Source organism: Wasmannia auropunctata, unplaced genomic scaffold (assembly GCF_000956235.1).
Source record: "Wasmannia auropunctata unplaced genomic scaffold, wasmannia.A_1.0 LD335976.1, whole genome shotgun sequence".
NCBI classification, from domain to species: domain Eukaryota; kingdom Metazoa; phylum Arthropoda; class Insecta; order Hymenoptera; family Formicidae; genus Wasmannia; species Wasmannia auropunctata.
The window spans coordinates 970511-990249 of NW_012026914.1; the positions used below are offsets into that span (position 1 = coordinate 970511).

General features: G+C 35.8%; 1 protein-coding gene across 6 annotated transcripts in view; it reads right to left on the reverse strand.

The window, feature by feature from the left end:
• Positions 1 to 9042: 9042 nt before the first annotated feature.
• LOC105454749 (homeotic protein antennapedia) overlaps positions 9043 to 19739 on the reverse strand; it is a 97756-nt gene continuing 87059 nt past the window's right edge. For all 6 annotated transcript variants that reach the window (XM_011697604.1, XM_011697607.1, XM_011697609.1 and 3 more), the window contains one exon: positions 9043 to 13865. In XM_011697604.1, the coding sequence (XP_011695906.1) occupies positions 13612 to 13865 (254 nt within the window). In that variant the 3' untranslated portion in view covers positions 9043 to 13611. The remainder of the gene's footprint in view (positions 13866 to 19739) is intronic.

Here is a 19739-nt window from a genome sequence, read left to right on the forward strand (position 1 = left end):
TAAGGTGGCAGCACCTCGCCGCGATTTCTCTCGTCAGTGGCAACGTCGATGGCCGTATTTTTTTTTCTTCGTTCACGTTGCTGGCAGATTAGGCTAATGCGATGGACCAGATGAGATATGGCCCAGCGAATGGGAGTACAGTACTCGCATGGCAGGGGCGTGACTGTACCCTGGAAACGGCCGTGCCCGGGGCCGCAATCGCGACGTAAACTAAGTGCTGGGTGGAGCCCCGTCTAGGCACTACCTACTCGATGGAACCATCATACTCTACCTCGAATGTCACGGGGGCAGTCTAATGGTTGCCGGTATCCTTGAAGAGGCGCCAGTTTCAAATAGTAGTTTAAGTTAACAAACGTACGATTGTATTTTTTAATTATGATATTGCTTTACGTTTGGCTCTTGTCCTCGATTGGATCATCATCGATGTGCGCCGTACCTGTCGCATTATCCCATTCAACGTCTGAGTGATTCATCGGTTTGTTAAAAAAATATAGTTAGAGGCTTTGCATCTTTTTTTACTAATATTTTTATTTTATGTACACATTCGCTCCAATAATTTTTTGGACGAAATAAAAATATGTATCTTTCGTTTATAATTATAATGTATATTTTACTGATAATAGAAGTGGTTATCTTCTGTTGCATTTTTAATACAAGCACTTTTTATATTAAATGTTATATCTTCATCAATTTTGAATTATCGTCCGTTCACTTAGTAAATCACAGATAGTGTCACTCTAGATCTTCATTTCATCATTCGTATTTAATTGATTCATATAATACGATGAAACAGCATCCACATATCCATGTATCCATAATAAATTATTGTGTAATTGAATCTGAAAAAATAAGAAAAAATATTTTATTATTACAAGAAATATAATTTCTAATTATAATATAAAAAGTAATTTGAAAAAAATATGTAAAGGTAGATAGACACAGATAAGGTAAATGCCTCCATGCAATAAATTACTGCAAAAAATATAATAATTAAAAAAATAAAAAAGAAAAAGCTGCATGTGCACAATGAATAACTCATAATAGTATTGACATAAGAGAGAAAAAAAGTATAAATAGAATCTTTTCAATTTGTTCGACGTGGTACCCGGCAATACCACTTACGTCACCCTGGTCGTGAAAGTTTATTGAATCTACGAGGTCGCGATATTTTTAACGGGGAACAATGAAGCGAACGTATTTGCGCCAATCTCGCGTACAATGCATTCCAATGACCTCGGGTGAGAAAGGGCAGCAAAAGATTTTAAAAAAACGTCCGTCCGTCGAACAAACACTTTTCAGTCTATCAGCCCTCACACGGTAGTTTTTCATGCCCCGCTTACTCGTTTCAACCCCTTGCTCATTCCCACGCCATTCGTCTGTCTACCGATATTCGTCGGTAGGGCCATATCTCCCGGCTACTTTTCAATTTCATTCGACGAGAGCGCACCGCTCCCGCCGTGTGTGCGTGTGTGCGTGTGCGCGCCTCTTTCTCGCCGTCCGTGTCCAATTCTGGACGACATAAATCCGATAAGTTTTTATTATTTAGCATATCTGTAGCCGGTGAGCAACGGCTACAGTCGTCACCTAGAATCCCGTTGAGAGGCCGCGGACGGTCGCTTGGTAGGAGCAACACAACTGGCAGAGAGCGGTAGGGGACCGAAGTCGGCGTGGTGGCGCAGCGGCGAAATTTCTGTCGCGAGACTACGTAGCACGGTTGGCGGTCCCAGGGGATGCCCCGTTGATGTCATCGGGACATCCGGCTAATTGCGAGGATGTTTTGTTAGTTTCTCGGAGTACGCGAGTCTCTCCCCTTACAAGGTTTTGCATTTAGCCTTTCTATACATCGGCGACGTGGACCCAGACCCAAACTTCCTAAAACACCTGGAAATGCGCCCCACTCGAAATAAATTCGCATTAATTCAGCAAATGTCAGCTTGTATCTTATTACTAAAGCAGAAAAATAATATAAATCTAGCCAGACCGCATATATCTATCTATAAAATCCTAGATAGTCACACATTCCGCAATCAGCATTATTTAATATGCAAGAATGTTCATTCATATAAGATAACAGTATTATATTAATCAAGACTCAACGACGTTAAAGGATATGTAAAATGCTTTCAGATATTCAAATATATTTTACATAATTGATATTTTTACAAAACCATCGTACGATTTACGAGTCGTACGATTTACTAATTTACATAATGCAATTATTACTGTTGTATCACGTTAAGAAAGTATCGCGAGCAGGTGTTTTTCGAATAGTTATAAAATCTTTTACAAATATGCAATATTGATAAAAAATAAATGACTAATTTAATATAGCAAATTATAAAGTTTTTGATGAATATATCGTCGAATATTAGAGAACATATATTGCTTGTGATGTTTTAAATGTGAACATTGATTGCGGAAGAGACGCCTACTTCGCTTGGCGGTTTGCAGAGCAGTAACGATGTTCGGGGATAGAGTGAGGTATCCTAGGGAGGAAAGAAAGGAGAGGGGGTAGTGATATTATTGATTTATGTCCCGTTATACGTTATGTATCCAACGGCGTCCTCCGCAGCATACAATGATCCAACTAAAGCACAATATTGTTCACACCTGAGAATTGACTACGATAGAATTTTTTTCAAATTTTCTCTTTTACAAAAATAATAAGCATACCCATTAACATGTTTTTTTTTTTTTTCGTATAATCCTAGGATTTGAAATGTAAAAACTAACTGAGAAGATTAATGATACGATTATGTTTTATCTACACTTTGTTGGAAATTTCTTTGTAGGATTATGATCTATCTATTAATATAAATATTATTGTTAAATAAAGTGTATTAAATAAATAATTTTAAAAATTCAAGAAATTATTTCATCCAAAATTGTTTAAAATCTCAATATTGTTAAAGTCAGTTTAAATCTAATGTGTCCACAATGCGAACGCTCGAACCTCCATAAACTCCCGGTAATTGTCTATATTATCGGACATCTCCATCGCACAAATCGAAACTGATCATCATCAACGGAAACAAACGCCGCGGAAGCAGTCAGGACAGGCGAGCAACTATCGCGTACGGGCATTTCCAGGGAAGTAGGCGTTCGTGATATCAATTATCTTCGATACGATTTACATTGTACGAAATGCAGCGTGTACGAGGATTGTGCTGTTGTGTGATGCGCGACGGAAATTGAGTGGGGATAGCCAAGCGGGGCGCGGTGAGGAGACAAAATCGTCGAAGGTGGCAATAGTGGGGGGTCAGCGAGCGGGAAGCGCCGAAAATTGATGCATTCTCTATGCAAAATAGCAGAAGCACGAGGCTAATAGTAGCCGGGCAGCACGCAACCAGAATTCCTCTATGGCAACCGCTTACCATTCTCTCTTCTCCCCTCTGTCAAGCTTCTACCTACATCACCACCTCCGTCACCTACGTCCTGGACAGAATCGAGAGCGGCATAGAAGCCGTTAACACTCTATTAACACTAACGACGCTCATACATAACAACGGTGCCGCGGGGATAGAATTTATGGTCTATTAATGGGGGTTACTTTATGCGTTATGTAGTTGTAGTCGTCATGCCGACAGGTAGTATGACGTAAATTTTACGAGGCCCCGCGCGGAGCGTCCGTGTATGCAATAAGTTACACGTGAGACCCGTTATTAATGTGTTTACACTAGATATTCGTGGATTCGGTCGGCGCCACTTTTCCTGTTAACCGCCGGAACAATTCCCCCCGGGTTGGACCAAGTGAATTAAAATCCGACCGTTAAACGCCCATAAGTATAATGAAGCATGCGAGCAGCCAAAGAGTTAGCACGCACCAAGTATATAAAGACATAAATTTAGACCATGGACTTAGGGATAGCGGGCTTCTCAGATTAGAAGCCACAGAGTCTTATCTCCTTCTTCTTCCGTCTTCCCAAATCCGCGCGATTCTATATTAATTTACATGAGTCAAAAGTATTCATTATCTAGACGTTATGTTTCTACAACTTTAAGATATGATTATTTAATGGAAATTGATTAATAAAATTTTTGATTTTTTTTTTTCATATTAAGTTTATTATAAAATTTAATCTGTATAATATTCTTTGTTAACTGTATATTTTTCCCGAATATTTTGTATTATAGAAATACCCTTTTAAGTTAATATGTTTCAACTTACTATTGGCATCATTCAATCTAATTCAAGTACGTAATAATTAAATTTTTTAAAAGATAAAACTGACTTTCAGAAAATAAATCTTTTTTTCTTTGACACGTATTCTTCAGATAGTAAAACACATTTCATGTAATATGTTATTGCACTAAATTTGAAAAGCAAAGGAAAAAGAAGGGGGGAGGGAGAGAGAGAGAGAGAGAGAGAGAGAGAGAGAGAGAGAGAGAGAAAACAGGTGTACTTGTAATCTCTCGCGAAATGCGAGTAAACAAGAAAGTTAACGGGCTCACCGCTCGTCGAGTGCAGCGTAGTCGAGTGCCAAAGTTCATCGTGAGATCCTGCCCTCCTCACGGGCTAAAGGAGACGCGGCAAGGCCGGTAAAGTGATAAAGCGGCCATAAATTCTAACCGCCATCCTCCCACCGGCTCCTCTATCTTGCCGGGTCTCTACTCCGCCGACTCTTCGCTCTCTCCCATCCTCGGCTATCTCGCTCCCTCCCTTCGTTCTGCCTACGGATTCCCTCCTCGCCTCGAATGCATTTGCAACGTGGATGCACCTGCAACAACCGAATTGGCAAAGGTCATCGTGCGCTTCGTTGCTTTAAATCGTAAATACGCAATCCACTATACAGATATACTCACTTGACGATGAATTCTTCTGTTTCTCTATCTCACGTGACCCGGATTCGTTACCCAGTTCCGGAAGTGCGATAGCATTACGAGACTTCCGCCGATTATACTCACCTTTCGTCGCGTCAACAGATGCGGTAGATAGCTTCGCGTTAATTCATTGATCTCTTTATAGCAAGATTTAAATTGACGAATATATGAATATGTATTAATGTACTTGCTCGATTTATGTTTAACGTCGCTAATTATACATATACAACATTAACAGAATATCGCAAATTGATGTAAAAAATACACTTCGATCAATTATTGGTTGATTAATAAAGTGCGTAATGCAAATTAATATTAAATTAGATATTGCTTAGATTTTTTTGAAGTAAGAAACGTTCAGATTCGCTTGCTACGTAAATCATTTAAACATATATTTTAAAAATTAATATAAAATTCTTTTATATTAATTTTTTAAAATATTTTTATCAATTTTAATCATCTATTCTGATTACACTTATAAAGTGATTATTTACCCTAAACATTTTACCCTGATATTGCAATCAAAATCATTATGCATGTCGCGCAATGTAATTACAATATAACAGATACATGAATCTTTGCGCAAACTTGGACAAATGAAAAGATGTTTCTAATCCTTGCGGTATTAAAAATAAAAAAATAAAAAACCAAGCGTGAATAATCGGAAGGCGGCAAGATAAACCCCGCGATATCTGAAATTGAATCTGCTATTGACACTTGAGGCATGCCGGACTGCACGTGGACACGTGGAACGAAGACGTCTGTCCGTCGTGGAAGAATGGTTGCAGCTGCACTCGGTCGAGATGTCGAAATCCAATATCGCAAATCCGAGCATACCTACCGTCTAGGCGAGCTAGGCAGCGGTGTGTTCGTTGCAGCGCAGGGGCGAACAGACAGAAATCCCAATAAATCATCCCGTCACGAGCCGTGAGCCAAGGCGGGGCCTCTTGCTTCGTATTAGCCAATAATAATCCTCTCCGAGGTGGAGGCCATCTTGGATTATACAATGGTTCCTTCCGCTGCAATTCGTATAAACGCAACCTCCGGGTATGCTGGACTACTCTCTCGAAAGGAAGCCAGTGGCGTACTAATCGCGATATCCCCGCACGAGTATAGAAATCATGATTTCACGCTGAGAATCTGCGAATCCAACCGGGAATCTCGTCTACTCCGCCGATTGACCACCGCGAAAAGTAGATTCTCAAATCTGCATAGCGTCGTGATACGATGTAATGATAAGAGGGACACGACACACATCCGTTTTTTTTTTATACATACCACATCCTATTTCATATTCAACCACAATTTATTTCTCGTTTTCAAACACAGCTATTATAATTAATATAATAATAATTATTATTATTATTAATATGGACAGACTCTTATATAATATAATACAATACGGTTTAGACTCGTCGACATGATAGCATGTAATACTATTATCCATTGTCGTCGTCTTCATCATTATACATAATACATACTTCACTCGCGTAAGATATCGTTTACCATTGCAATCATCATCAACATCGTCACTGTCGTACTTTTTATGTATACATATAGTTTACATAATGCGAGACACTACAAAATAACTATATACGTTTGTTGTAGCTGTAATAATTATCGTATATTTATATTTAAATATATATATTTATATATATAATTTATATGTATATATATATTTATATATATAGATTCATTTATTTATATTTTTTTTCTTCGATTTATCGTTCGATTTAAAGTAGTGTTGCCCACGTTTATTTTCGGCTGCTAGGCACACCTGTACTTAAATATTTCTTCCGCACAATCGTTGGAACGAATGCATTGTACCCGGTCTTTTGTAAATAGGCAATGTGTATATACTGTATGTTGAATTTGTATTTATGTACGTGTGTATGTGTATACGTGTGCGTATATAATACGTAGAATATATGATACATGTACACTTTGTGTTTTCGGTCGGGGCAATGCGTAACCATGGTGACTCAAGTGTGTAGCTGAGAGATAGCAAACTTAATCGCAGATCGTACGTCATGTTTCAGGAAAACATGTTAACGCGAATTTTTATGGTACAAGCGACGTTCTACTTAAATAAATCGCGGCTTGTTTCCTAAACCGTTGCCTCACATGTAGCATATCCAGTACTCGCTCCTCGCACTTATATAGATCGATTCCTAGTGACCTTGGCACGGTTGTATTTCGTAAAAATCGCATAAACTTTCCATATGGACATTAAACGTTATTGTACAGAGATATCAAGATCTACTCAAATAGCCAAGCCTCTGTCGTTAAAAATCTAGCAGAATCTGCTGATATTGTCAGTAGATTGGCAGAAACCAAGCAGAATCTACTGTTTTCTAGCTATTTAAATTCTGACGTAATCGGTATTGAAAAATCTTTAAAATAAAATTCTATTCTTTTTAATCTTTATTTTAAAGAAATAACTTTATTCCTTTAATATTAGTAGGTAATATTAAAAGGTTCTGTTTGATTTCTTCTGCCTGATTATATGAACAAGGTCTATAATATTTTGATTATGGGATTCTCATAAGTCTAAAGCGTACGTCAAAAATTGTAATACTGCTTTTTTTCGATTCAAATGATTTTAAAATATTTGAGAACCAAGTTATTAACAATAACAGTAAAATAAAAATCTTCAAACAAAATTTTGATAAAGAGAATTCTTTTATAATCAAAATTCTCATAGAGTGCGACACACTGGAGAAACCGGAGGTTCATCAGCGGACGACAACGTGGCGGTTTTCGAAATATTGTCATCCTCTTACTCTAGTTATATTTCCGTCGAGTCGTTGAGTAATCAAGTTACCCGGGGAACTCAACCATGTGAATATCGTTACTATATCGTATCAATAAATAGTGATTAATTAGACCTCTGCTACCGTTACTTTGTAAGGTTTTTAATCTAATAAACAGGTACCTACTTTACCTACGCGGTATCGTATACAGGGGTCGCGGCTCGCGATTCGATACCGCGACGTCAGACGTCGCCTTTCACATTGCCCTGCCGATAATTTAAAAAAAGGAAAACTTTCATCCATATATACTTTTCACATGACTATAATTATATACAAATGCATCTTGTTTGTCTCCGTGTCCACCGGGACATCAGAATGAAAGTTATACATAGAGCAATTTCGGCAATTTTTTATTGCTTGTATTTGGATGTCAACTCGATTTGTACAAACGAAAAAAGTTTCACAAGTTCCGAAGTCGCTCCAAATTGAATTTCAATCTACGAAATTCTTTTGGAATAATTAATTAATTGAGAATATTAATAACGCACAGTTAAATAATTATTTCTATTGATAAATAATTATACCGGTCTTCTTGTTTTAGCGACTATTGTATACAATATTCTTGTCTCGTGTTACGGAGTCTATCAGTCTTCAAATGGCGGAACCTATGTATAATCGATGAGACCGCATGTATCTCACGAAACGTTTGAAATAGCAAAAAATCGGAAATTTTTTTATGTATAGTTATGGCAATCTCCTCTAACTGCATTACATAAACAATACATTTATAATGACTTAATCTTTTTTTCACATTTATGTCGAAGTATGATTTAGGAATTAAATGAAGCGAGTACAGTAAATGTATCAGGCAATTTAGTGCAGTACAAAATTTATAAAAAAGATGAACCCATTCCAATGTGTATTAATATTTTCCAAGTGATACCGAAATTTTATCTGTATCTTTGTCTCACATGTTATGGAAACAATATTAACTAAATATTTCACAACAATGTTCGATGGATGATGATGGAGCGAGGGACTTGCTTATTTATACATTTTACGTATATTTGGATAGAAATACGATATACCTGAAAGGTATACGAAACTAATGACACACTTTCCTGCGATAGGAAGTCAGGAACTCTTCGGCGCATACACGTATGAGACGTTTTGTTTAATTTGCTTAATCAATTTGCGCGTAATAAAAAAATGGATCAGATTAGAAAATAGCAATTTGCAAAAGGATAAGAGAGTGAAATATGAATACGCGGAAAAATGTTTTTGCGATTTCTTGTGCTTTAAACGTCGTTTCGTATCTACACGTACAATCCGATAAAAATGATTGGATATGCGAGAGTACAACATCAGCATAAGGATTTCGTATTCTCTACCGATCCACGTCATTTCGTAGAGATACTCAAGGAAGTGTTAGAATAATGGTACATATACAAATATCTCTACAACTTTATCTAGTACATTATAAAAAATATTTATTGTATAATCAATTAAACAAACAGAAAGATCCACTTTGCGGTATATATAACATGTATCAATAAATATTACCGGACTAAACAATATTACGGTCTGAAAGTTACTCGTTCATTGACAAGCGTTACTTCTTATATTTGTTTGTTTTCGTTTGTTCTACTTATCTGGTAGCGTTTCTTTTTTTTTGCGGATAGCCTAGTTAGAAAGATCGGACTTATGTACATTTTTTTTTGCAAGTGCCGCCGCTCTCTCGCGTATCGTGGACAATAATAAATAAAATTTTCATTGCGCGTTTCTCCCGTGGTGTACGCTTAATGGCGGATACGGTTCTTTTATTTAGACGAAAATCCAATTAAAAATTTACGACTCCACCGCCACCTCCGCTCACTGCGCGACCGACACATACCCGTTTACTTAACGCTATTTCTTTATTTTTACGAATTAGATTTTAGATGTTACTCTTATCGAATACGGACTATCTTAGTGACATACTTCGTACGTACACACTGTTGCATTTACGTTCAGTTTTTTTTTACGTTCTACTTTTGCATACACTCACGGTACTTGGTTTAATTTACGTATATCTTGTAATTTAATGCGCATATATACGAGTAAAGATAAAATATATATTTTGCATTTTATTCCTCCCAGTTAATACTATGAATTTCCCTTCTCGCGTTATATATAATATATGTATATACTTTTAATCTATAAGTAATAGGTTCGCTATATCCAATAGATACAAAAGTTCATTTTTTTCTTTAATTGCGTACGTTTTCGCGGCGATCGCTCACCACAATTACTTTTACAGCACCGAAATCCATCATATCTTTCTTTAAACGCATTTTTATTTAAACATTTTATTGCACTATTCAACTTTTGTACACATTACAATCGAATTAAATGTTTGCAAATAATCTTCGATTTGATAGATCGGTACTGTCGAATTTAATATACAATTTCGACGAATATTAATATCCAATCATAAGAATCTCATCTCTAGTTTATTATCATTCCCTCTTTAGCAACTTAGAAAGAAAATTAGATCGGTCTCCCGAAATTGGATACATGAAATTTTTTTGGTCATAGTATCATAACAATTGATATCAAAGAATAAGAAACTCTTCCCTACCAGAAATGATAAGAAGTCTTGTGTCTCGTGAATCGCACTCCCTTCTCTACCATTAAAAAATGTTCTTTGATTAATATAGTTAGAACTACATGCAATTTGATCGCAATAAAATATGTGAAAATCCATATAATATCGTGCAAAATTGCATATCGTATGTCTACATAAAATTACATAAATCATTCATCAATAATACAACTGTACAACTGTTGTACTTCAGAAGCTAAAAAAACGTAAAATTTGGTACAATTTATGGTTAAAAAAAAACTCAAAAATAACTTCTATATATCCAAATTACATAAAACCGAATAAACCGAGGAACGAAAATGTAAAAGATGAATTCTCTCATGAGACTCATGATTAGCTATAGATTACACGGGCGTTTAAAAAACACGCGCAATAGCGAGCGACCGCCGCGGATTTTCCGCTTCACACAGTTCGTTGCTCCTCAAGGACAAAGAGTTTTACATAAATAAATTTCTCGAGAAGGAAAGGCTGGTCACACATTGCTCGATCGATTAACGAGCGCAAGCTGGACCATACGTTACGTATATCGATTACACGATTTTTATGCCACTCTCTTCGCCTCTTTCTCCTATTTTTTTTTAGTAAAGAGATGGTAAGGAGCCGAATTCTGCAGTGAGTTAGAAGATTAAACCACCTCTATAGGCATTTTTTCGATCGCTGTTCATAATTAGCACGCGGTTATTAATATCGTTTATTACGTATATCATTAATTATGGTGTATACAAGATATACACTAAATAATTATGTCGAATCTAAGTTTACAACACAGCACAAGAATTCACCGCGGCGGAATATATGGGCTCGCCTGGCTACAACGTAGCCAGGCTTTCCTGGATCTCCCAATACGGCATAATCGAATCAATTCATCGAACCAGATCAGACGATCGAGTTGACGAGTGCTCTGATACCGCTTGCCACACTTAACACGCTTGTTCCAATACAAATGTAACAAATTGGATTCTTGCTGATCACACCGACATATTTATCATATATAGAGATATTTACATTATATTTCGTAACATGAAAACTAAATAGAAATAATTCTCATATATATATAAATAGTAAAAAAAAAAATTCACAAAAGAAGCACAATAACTTAATTAAGAAAACTAAAATAAAGATTATTTGAATTCGTTTCATATTATACCAAAAAAATTAAAAAAACAATATATTTATTTGGAATGATACTTGTAATACAATTAAATTATCGTACACAAATAATAAAAAATCTTCTTTTGGTTAAGATAGCACTGAGCCACTATTAAGGTGCCAAGCGGTTTCATGCCGAAAGCATCCTATTCCGAAAATACGCTATGTATTATAACACTTGGTAACTTGGCGTCATGTCGCGCGGAGCAAGAGCAAATTTTCGATAGCTACTAATGCAAATAAACTTTCGTTCCTTGAGTTATCTTCTTTTAATATTTACAGAAAGAAAGAAGAATTTGCAACGCTATTACGAGTATAACTATTGCATTTGCTCTTTAAAAAAAAAATTCTAAAGAAAATAATTTATTCGAGATCACATTACATGTCCGACATTGTAAAAGACGTTAAGCTATATACATTTATTTAATATCAAATTTCATTAAATATTATCAAATATCTTAATATCAAATAGTTGTTTTTTGAAATAATTTGAACTATTTCAAGTATAAACTAAAAGTGTTTTTTGATCCAAATAATAGGTAATAATATAAAGTACATTTTTCTAAATTATCGAAAATAATGTCAAAAATTTTGATTAATTTGAACGTCCTTTTCCAAGCGGGCACGCTTTTCAGCTAGGAAAGAACTGCTTATATACATTATATATTCGTTTTGAGCAATATGCGTGTTAGGAACAAATTTTTCCAACTATCGGTCATTAAACGGATAAGCTACAGTTTTTATGCATTATCAACTGCACAAAAATGTAAGCTTATTTATCCGTTGGAGTTCAAAACTTATTGTTCTTATTAAATGCACGATGATTCAACGAGAAACAAAGTAATGTAACCGATAATTGCATATTATTAGCAATCTTTATAAGACTAACCTTGCGATGACGCTGATGAAGAAATGCCAAGTCCATTTGACTCTGCTCCGCCGAAGGGCGCTGTTTTTTTTTTTTTTTCATATTCACTTTATCATTCAGCACTAGTCTGTCCCATTCACGGTCGCCTTTTCCGCATACAATATTTCAAAAACAACGCCATGACTTTTTATATTTATACATCCAAATTCACTGATCTTCCATGGAATTAGTTTTGCACACACTTGTATCACTGTTCTCAGGAAAAGACGTAAACTTCGCGATTTTCCTCTTCCGCTTCTGCACTTGCTCCTTGTGTCCACCTGCTGTATCCCGCCGTTACTCTCGAATCCTTTCTCGAATTTTATGAAAACACATTCTCAAAGATCACACTTGGCACGAATCATAAATATCCTCGTTAGAGCCACCGCTCGACGGTATTAAAGAAAAAAAAAATCTATCTAAACAATCCTCTAAGGACACTAAACCGCATATCTATCGCTAAATACAGATCGCGATGGACACCTTTCGTACGGCTATATTCTATTAATCGTCCTATAATTCTACTTTACGATGTAAGAGAATAAATAATAAAATGCTCTCCTAAGATTTCAACACGATCTTTTTTTCTATCATACTCGCATTCAGATTCGCGCATATCATTCTTTCTCAGCAGATTTAACTCTCGTAATACTCTAACATTCGAAACCACGTCTTTAACATGCGTTGGTACCAATCGGTCATCGGTCACTCGCTCCCACGATTTCACATTAAACTACATACATTTTCATCCATATATATATGTATATATACATGTATATATGTATGTATGTATGTGTATGTGTATATATATATATATATATATAGTGTATACATATGTAAGTGTGTGTATACATATATATATATATATAGACTTTAGTATACAATAATCGATTAAACGTAATAGAGGTTAACGCGGTTCTGATTAGCATGTGATCCAGTTTTTATTTACTCTTTTCGATCAATAATCTCGATCCACCTTATTCACGCGCATTCACGCAAATCCTCTGCTGACTCGTTTGTGCGTCTTTACTTTTCGTTTTGTTCTCTTCTTTTTGTTTTCACGTCTCTAGATTTATCGTGAGTTCCCTTCTTATCGTCTAATCGTCATCGAGCGCTCTTACGGGTCCTTTTACAACTTCCTCGTCTTCATCATTATCTGCTTCGTTTTTGGTACAAGCAACATGATTAACACGACAAAATAAGCGTCATTGCTTAGAGGGATCATTTGGAGGTCATCGATGGGGATTGGAGATTGGGTGGGGAGGAGGTAGTGCTGGAAACAAGGTATTAACGACCCTGAGAGAGGTGGAAAGGAAGTTCCACTCCTCGGAGCTCTTTTAACCCTGCGGCGACGTCTGCGGCGAGATTTCAGTGTCGCCATCGCCTGAGCCTGGCTCACCTTTCGTCTTGTTCTCTTTCTTCCACTTCATCCGTCTGTTTTGAAACCAGATCTTTATCTGCCGTTCCGTCAGACATAGCGCGTGTGCGATCTCGATGCGTCGCCGCCTAGTAAGATATCGGTTGAAGTGAAATTCTTTCTCCAATTCTAACGTTTGGTATCGTGTATAGGTCTGCCGACCCCGTTTCCTTTCTGAAACAGAAAAAGTGAAAATTTCTAATTAGTAATTAATATTAATTGTTACATGTTCTAAAATTATTATGTTACATCTAAATACATGCATAAGAAGAAAAGTCGAATTGTACACGATATGTTTCAAGTAGTAATGCATTATGCTTTGACGCGGTTGCGCTTGCATATAGACAAAGCACAGCCACAACACGGACAATCATCTTATCTTTAAATTACAAACGACCCGTTAACTAACACATTTAATAAGTCCTACAGCCTGTGATCGGCCGATAGAGGTTTCTGTAAACCTTAACGAAATGAAAATGCCGCCGCGATAATACATTAAAAAAAAAAAAAAAAAAAAACTCGGGATCGTAAATGCAGTTCCGCATATGATAGATATCTTAGCGATATCCGCGATATGATCTGCGGTCGGTGCGCAGTACACGAATCCCGAACAAGAATATTAATTATGGTTGCCAAGAGAGAGCGAGAGAGGTGGGAAAGACGGACGAAGATACTAAGGAGACAGAGCGAGTTGACTCTGTGTGAGAAGTCTCGCAACTTTACAAGGTATAAACCTCAAAGGGTTTGGTTCGGTTAACCCGCCATACGAGTGTGAGAGAGCAAAACGAGAATACTTCAGAATGGTATGAGGGAGGGAAGAAGGAAGAAGAGAGGCGTAGGGATGAGAACTGGAAAGTAAGAAGGGGAGAGGTGAAGAAGGAGAAGAAGAACAAGAAGAAGAAAACTCCTTGGCGAGCATTCGAGGCAAACGCCGCCCGTCGCGCTGTCGGCCGATGAAGATGGATGGCGGTTCTGCTCCGGAGAGAGAGACAGAGAGATCGCGTAGGTTCCTGAACCGTTCAAGTAGACGAAGAGGACGAGATACGGTGGAAGAGAAAAAACGCGCATTAGAGAAAGAGAGGGACCGAGAGGGGAGGATAGAGAAAGTTGGGAACATGCCCTCTTATTCCTTCCCTTGGGCTACGCTCTCAAATTAACAATATACCAATCTCTAGCGCTCTCTTATAAGCTTTAACGATTTAGGTAACTTCCTTGGCTCCCTTTCTTTCCGTTGTTTCAAGAAAATAGCCATTTACTATTCTACCAAAAATATAATAAATATTATGAAAAAGTAATTATATCCTTGATATATAAATAGATATGACTATGATAATAAAGTTTTCATAAATGATGCTTTTATGGAATCATGTATACTACTACGTACTAACATGTACTACGTGACCAAAATATTATTATAATTGACCGTCAAGCGTATACTGTCAACTGTTCTACGAAAGCTGCATCCTATTAATATTCATTTGTCACACCGTTAATGAAGATCATGTTCTAGATCTAAAGCTAGATCATCAAAGCGTCGGAGAAATACGTGGAATATGTTTAACTGCATCAACACTCAGGAAATTTTGATTTACCTATGAATTATTAATGTAATTTTATTTATAGTATTTTATTTTTTAAATAAGCAAATCGTATTCGGAATCAAAGTTTATATGTGACTGAAATTTTAAATAATTAGTCATCGTATCAAAATCTTTAGCGTAGCAACCGAAATCACGTACATCATTTTTAAGATGCTAAAAAAAAAACCGACACACACACACACACATTTTTTTTCTTAAAACTTATATATTTATCTGAAATACGTCTACCGCTTTAAATAAAGATAATCCTGATGCGGCGTAATAATCAGGTTTGTTTCAAAAGGTCACTTCGCCCATAAATCCTCTCATGCCACTAGATGTTGCAGAGCAAAGAAATGAATTATTAAACGCTGCATCGAGACGAGTCTGTATTATTTATGAGCTAAAACCTATAATGTTTCCGAGCCAATCGATTTGATTATTGAAGACTAAAATCTCGATTAGACGTATCCGGATATAAGAATTAGACAGACAATGATACGTGAGTTGAGTAGGGTTAATTAAAAAGATAGCAATATTTTGTATTTTCACTTCTCAGACGTAATGTACTAATAATTATATGTTTTTATAGAATGTCATAGAAAGAGTTAAATTAATATTGTACGTGTTAACTATAATATTATACATGTTAACATTTAAACAAATATTAACGGTTAAAATGTTAAATTAAAACTAGTTTCAATTAAAATGTTAAGAACTAATTTGTATTCTCGGAAACGAAAGTTATATTTTTTTACATTTGTGTATAACTTATTATAATGTTATTGTAATTTTAATGATATTTCTAAGCTACCGCGTGACGTACACATAGAAGTACGCGTATGCGCGTATGGAGAGAAGTCCTGTAATAAGAAAGTCATACCGATGGCCTAAGTTTGCGCCAAACCGGCGTACCAATGCTGCCACAGCTTTCGCGGACGGAGGTGACTTTAAACGCGGAGCAATAAATTAACGGCGTTGGGTTACGCAAGGATCAAATGTCCCCTGGAGTATGCCCGGGAGATTTATGGGTCTGCCTTCACTGGCGCAGCATGAAGGAACGAAACAGAACAGAACGTACACAACCGTGCGGCTTATTATAGGCTAGTTGCTCCGCATCTCCGCTTCCCCTCCTGCCTGGACTAGTCTTTCAGGCCCGCCGCAGGATACACGCAGGACTTTTCAGATTAACAGCTAGCCGGATGTTGTAACCCGCTAATAAGGTGCGGCCACCACTCGGTGCCCAATTAAGCTAAGCTTTACGTGGGCACTATAAGGCCAGGCCTTGAAATGCTCTTCGATTAGATATCCTAGATGTACCATTAATTTTATCATTCGCTTGCGGTATCAACTTTGAATTATATTTATACCGTTGATGGACATCAATACTAATTGCGCTAAATTGTTCGAATCGCTGCCAAATATTTTCTTCAATAAATTCCCAAATGCAATAAAGGCACTTAAATCCAACTTGTTATATGACAACTTTTAACAACAAATACAATTAAAAATTTTATTTCTAAAAATGTTACAGATTTGAATACAGTCCTCTCGAAAAGTATTCTTCGAAATAATTTCTATACAAAAATAAGCAGAGAAATAAATAGTAGTAATAAAAAATGATAAGAAATTGTTCTAATTTTGAAAAATTCACATATCTTAGATGAAACAATTTTTATTTTTTTATTAGCAATCTTTATAAGTTTGCAAACATATCCTTATAAAATGGATTTCTAAGTATTTTATTTTATAGTGTCTTTCAAAATGCAATTATTTATTTAGTAAAACTATAATTTCAACGTGAAAATAGAGCAATCTAATAAATGTTTTTATATAGTTAAACTATAAATTGTAAGAGTGGCTGAATTCCATAGAAGTTGTCAGAGAAAGAAGAAAGTATTTAAGTTTAACATTCATAGAGAGAATTTAGAAACTTCCAAAGAGACCAGAGTATCCTATATTAGGTAGTTTTTCCTCCTTGCTTTCGCTTTCCTTTTTTTGATCTTCCGGACAGACGAGCAGACAGACGGACAAGAAGATGGAGTCTGAAAGAGCCCCGAGGTAGAAGGTCGAGATAATGAGCTGCGAGAACGACTTGCCGCGACATATGCATCTTTACGGATATCACTCGGAGCATTAAAAATTACTTTTTCTTGCACCTGCTACTTTAGACAGTATATAATTGTTCTACAAAAACCTTAAAATTGAATCGTGATAAATAGAAATTTTTATTTCACGCAAGAATTTTATTTTATGCTTGAATTGATATTATTATAAATGTTAGGTAAAGAAATAAATCAAATCGCTATAAAATAGAGACAATTTTGTCTTTCGAACGTTGAATTTTAGCCAAATATCAAATAGAAAATCAAACCACGACCTCCATATCGTTCACAATTGCCTTCATGGCGGAGCTCCAAAAGAAAGCGGTCCCCAGGATTTCTGTGGATTCATTCATCATCATCATCCGTCCCTTCTATCTCTTCCTACCGCCACTATATCTCTCTTTCTCTTTCTATTTCTCTAACATATGTACACATGTGAGTGCATACATATACACGCACGTATCCACTCTTCTTTCACCTTTTTTAGCTCCTCCTTTCCTGCCCCTTTTGAACTCCATCGCTTTTCGAATATCTCACGAAGCCGCCATCATTATGGCCACCAATCTGTTGAGCGGCTAGTTGGATTATAATAAAATGCATATCGGATTTGGAATGCTGATCTTTCTGTTCTATCTGCTGATTCCTCGAATAACAACTCTAAATTTTAAATATATCTGACGCATCGAATACCGTTTTACCTTGAAACATTTTATAAAATTTTATTGTGTGATTCTGAACTTGTAACGTATCTGTAGTAAGTACATAAAATATTTTTATATGCTAGTTTTATATGCTTTTTCATGCGTATCTCATTTAATATTAATACATACACAATACTTTTTTTCTGAGAAAATAGAGAAGTATATAACAGGAAAAAGCGATACGTGCGTTTTACAGTATTACAATCTGTTCGTTTAATTGAATTGTTTTATTTTCTTTTGTCTTTTATATTTCGTATCGCGACAATTTATTTGCAGCATATACGTTCTGAACTTCTCAGGATACACATTACATAAGGAATGTAATATACGAGTGTGCACGCACGTATGCAATAACGGAAGCTTTGTAACTGTATCACGCCATGCTTATTTGTCGATTGAGAATATATGAGGGGGGAAGGAGTCGAGATGTCATAAATCTTTTCACACGGAGGGTCGCAATTATCTCATGCATTAAAAGCACGATGGCCGGTCTCCTTTTCTCGGATCAACACTTGAGATCGGAATGCCAAATGTTGCAATACGGCAAACACGTTGTGTTATCCAATATGAAAGATTATGTCGAGATTTTTTCGAATCCCATCAAACAGAAAACACTTTTCTTTGTTTTTACATATAAGAACTACTTAACATTTATTGAACCATATAATAATAATAAAATTTGCTTTGCACAATGATTTTGCGATAAAATCCTGATATAAAGACATCCTATTAAAAAACCGTGGAAAACTGAATAATTCATTTTATGCTATGTATATTCTATTTATAACTCTTATAACCTTTAGCATTAACTAAGGAATCTATGCGTACTTGCATGTCTTTACTTCATAGTGCAACTAACTATGTTGGAATTTCTCGTTTGTGTAACGCGTCCTACAAAAGATATCAAGAAATCTCAACAATTCCACTAAACAAATGCTTCAACGGTACCTAGCCATAAAATAGAACTAGATATACATAATTCACGAAAGTCTGGTTCTAGCATATTTAATTCAAATTGCATAGCACGATACGTAAGCAAAATACGTATAGAGTAATAAAATTTGAGAGTTTGAGCTAAGAAATTCTTTTGAACTTGTATGAATTTTAAAGGGTCACAAAATATAAAAATACAGATAAATGCAAAGTAAAAAAATCTTCCAAGTCGTAAAAATAATATAATACATTTCAAATAGAAATAAAATCAAATAAAATTATCAAAATAATTGATTAATTATAATTTTTTAAAAATAATACTTATTTCTCTATTAAAATCTTTTATTTTCTTATTAAAATGCGGTCTAAACCGATTTGTACGCATTTTTTATATGAAAAGATGTTACATATAATTCTTATAACAAAAATGGGCAAAATTATAACGTTTATAAGGGCAATTGAGATGCGCGAATAAGACGAAACATTCTTAAATGTGCCGACATCTGTGAGCACATTCAGGGACTTGAGCCATTTTCTTCGTTTAACAGACAGTAAACTACAAGCCCTGGCGTCGTCATAAGCGTAGTGTTTATCGGCCAATCCCGGAGCAGATACTTGGAATCTGCTTCTGAACTTAACCGAAAGATGGTATGAGTAATCGTTAATAGAAAAAAATATGTATAATCATGATTTAAAAATTTAATATTTCTTCTTTTAATGATTTTTAAT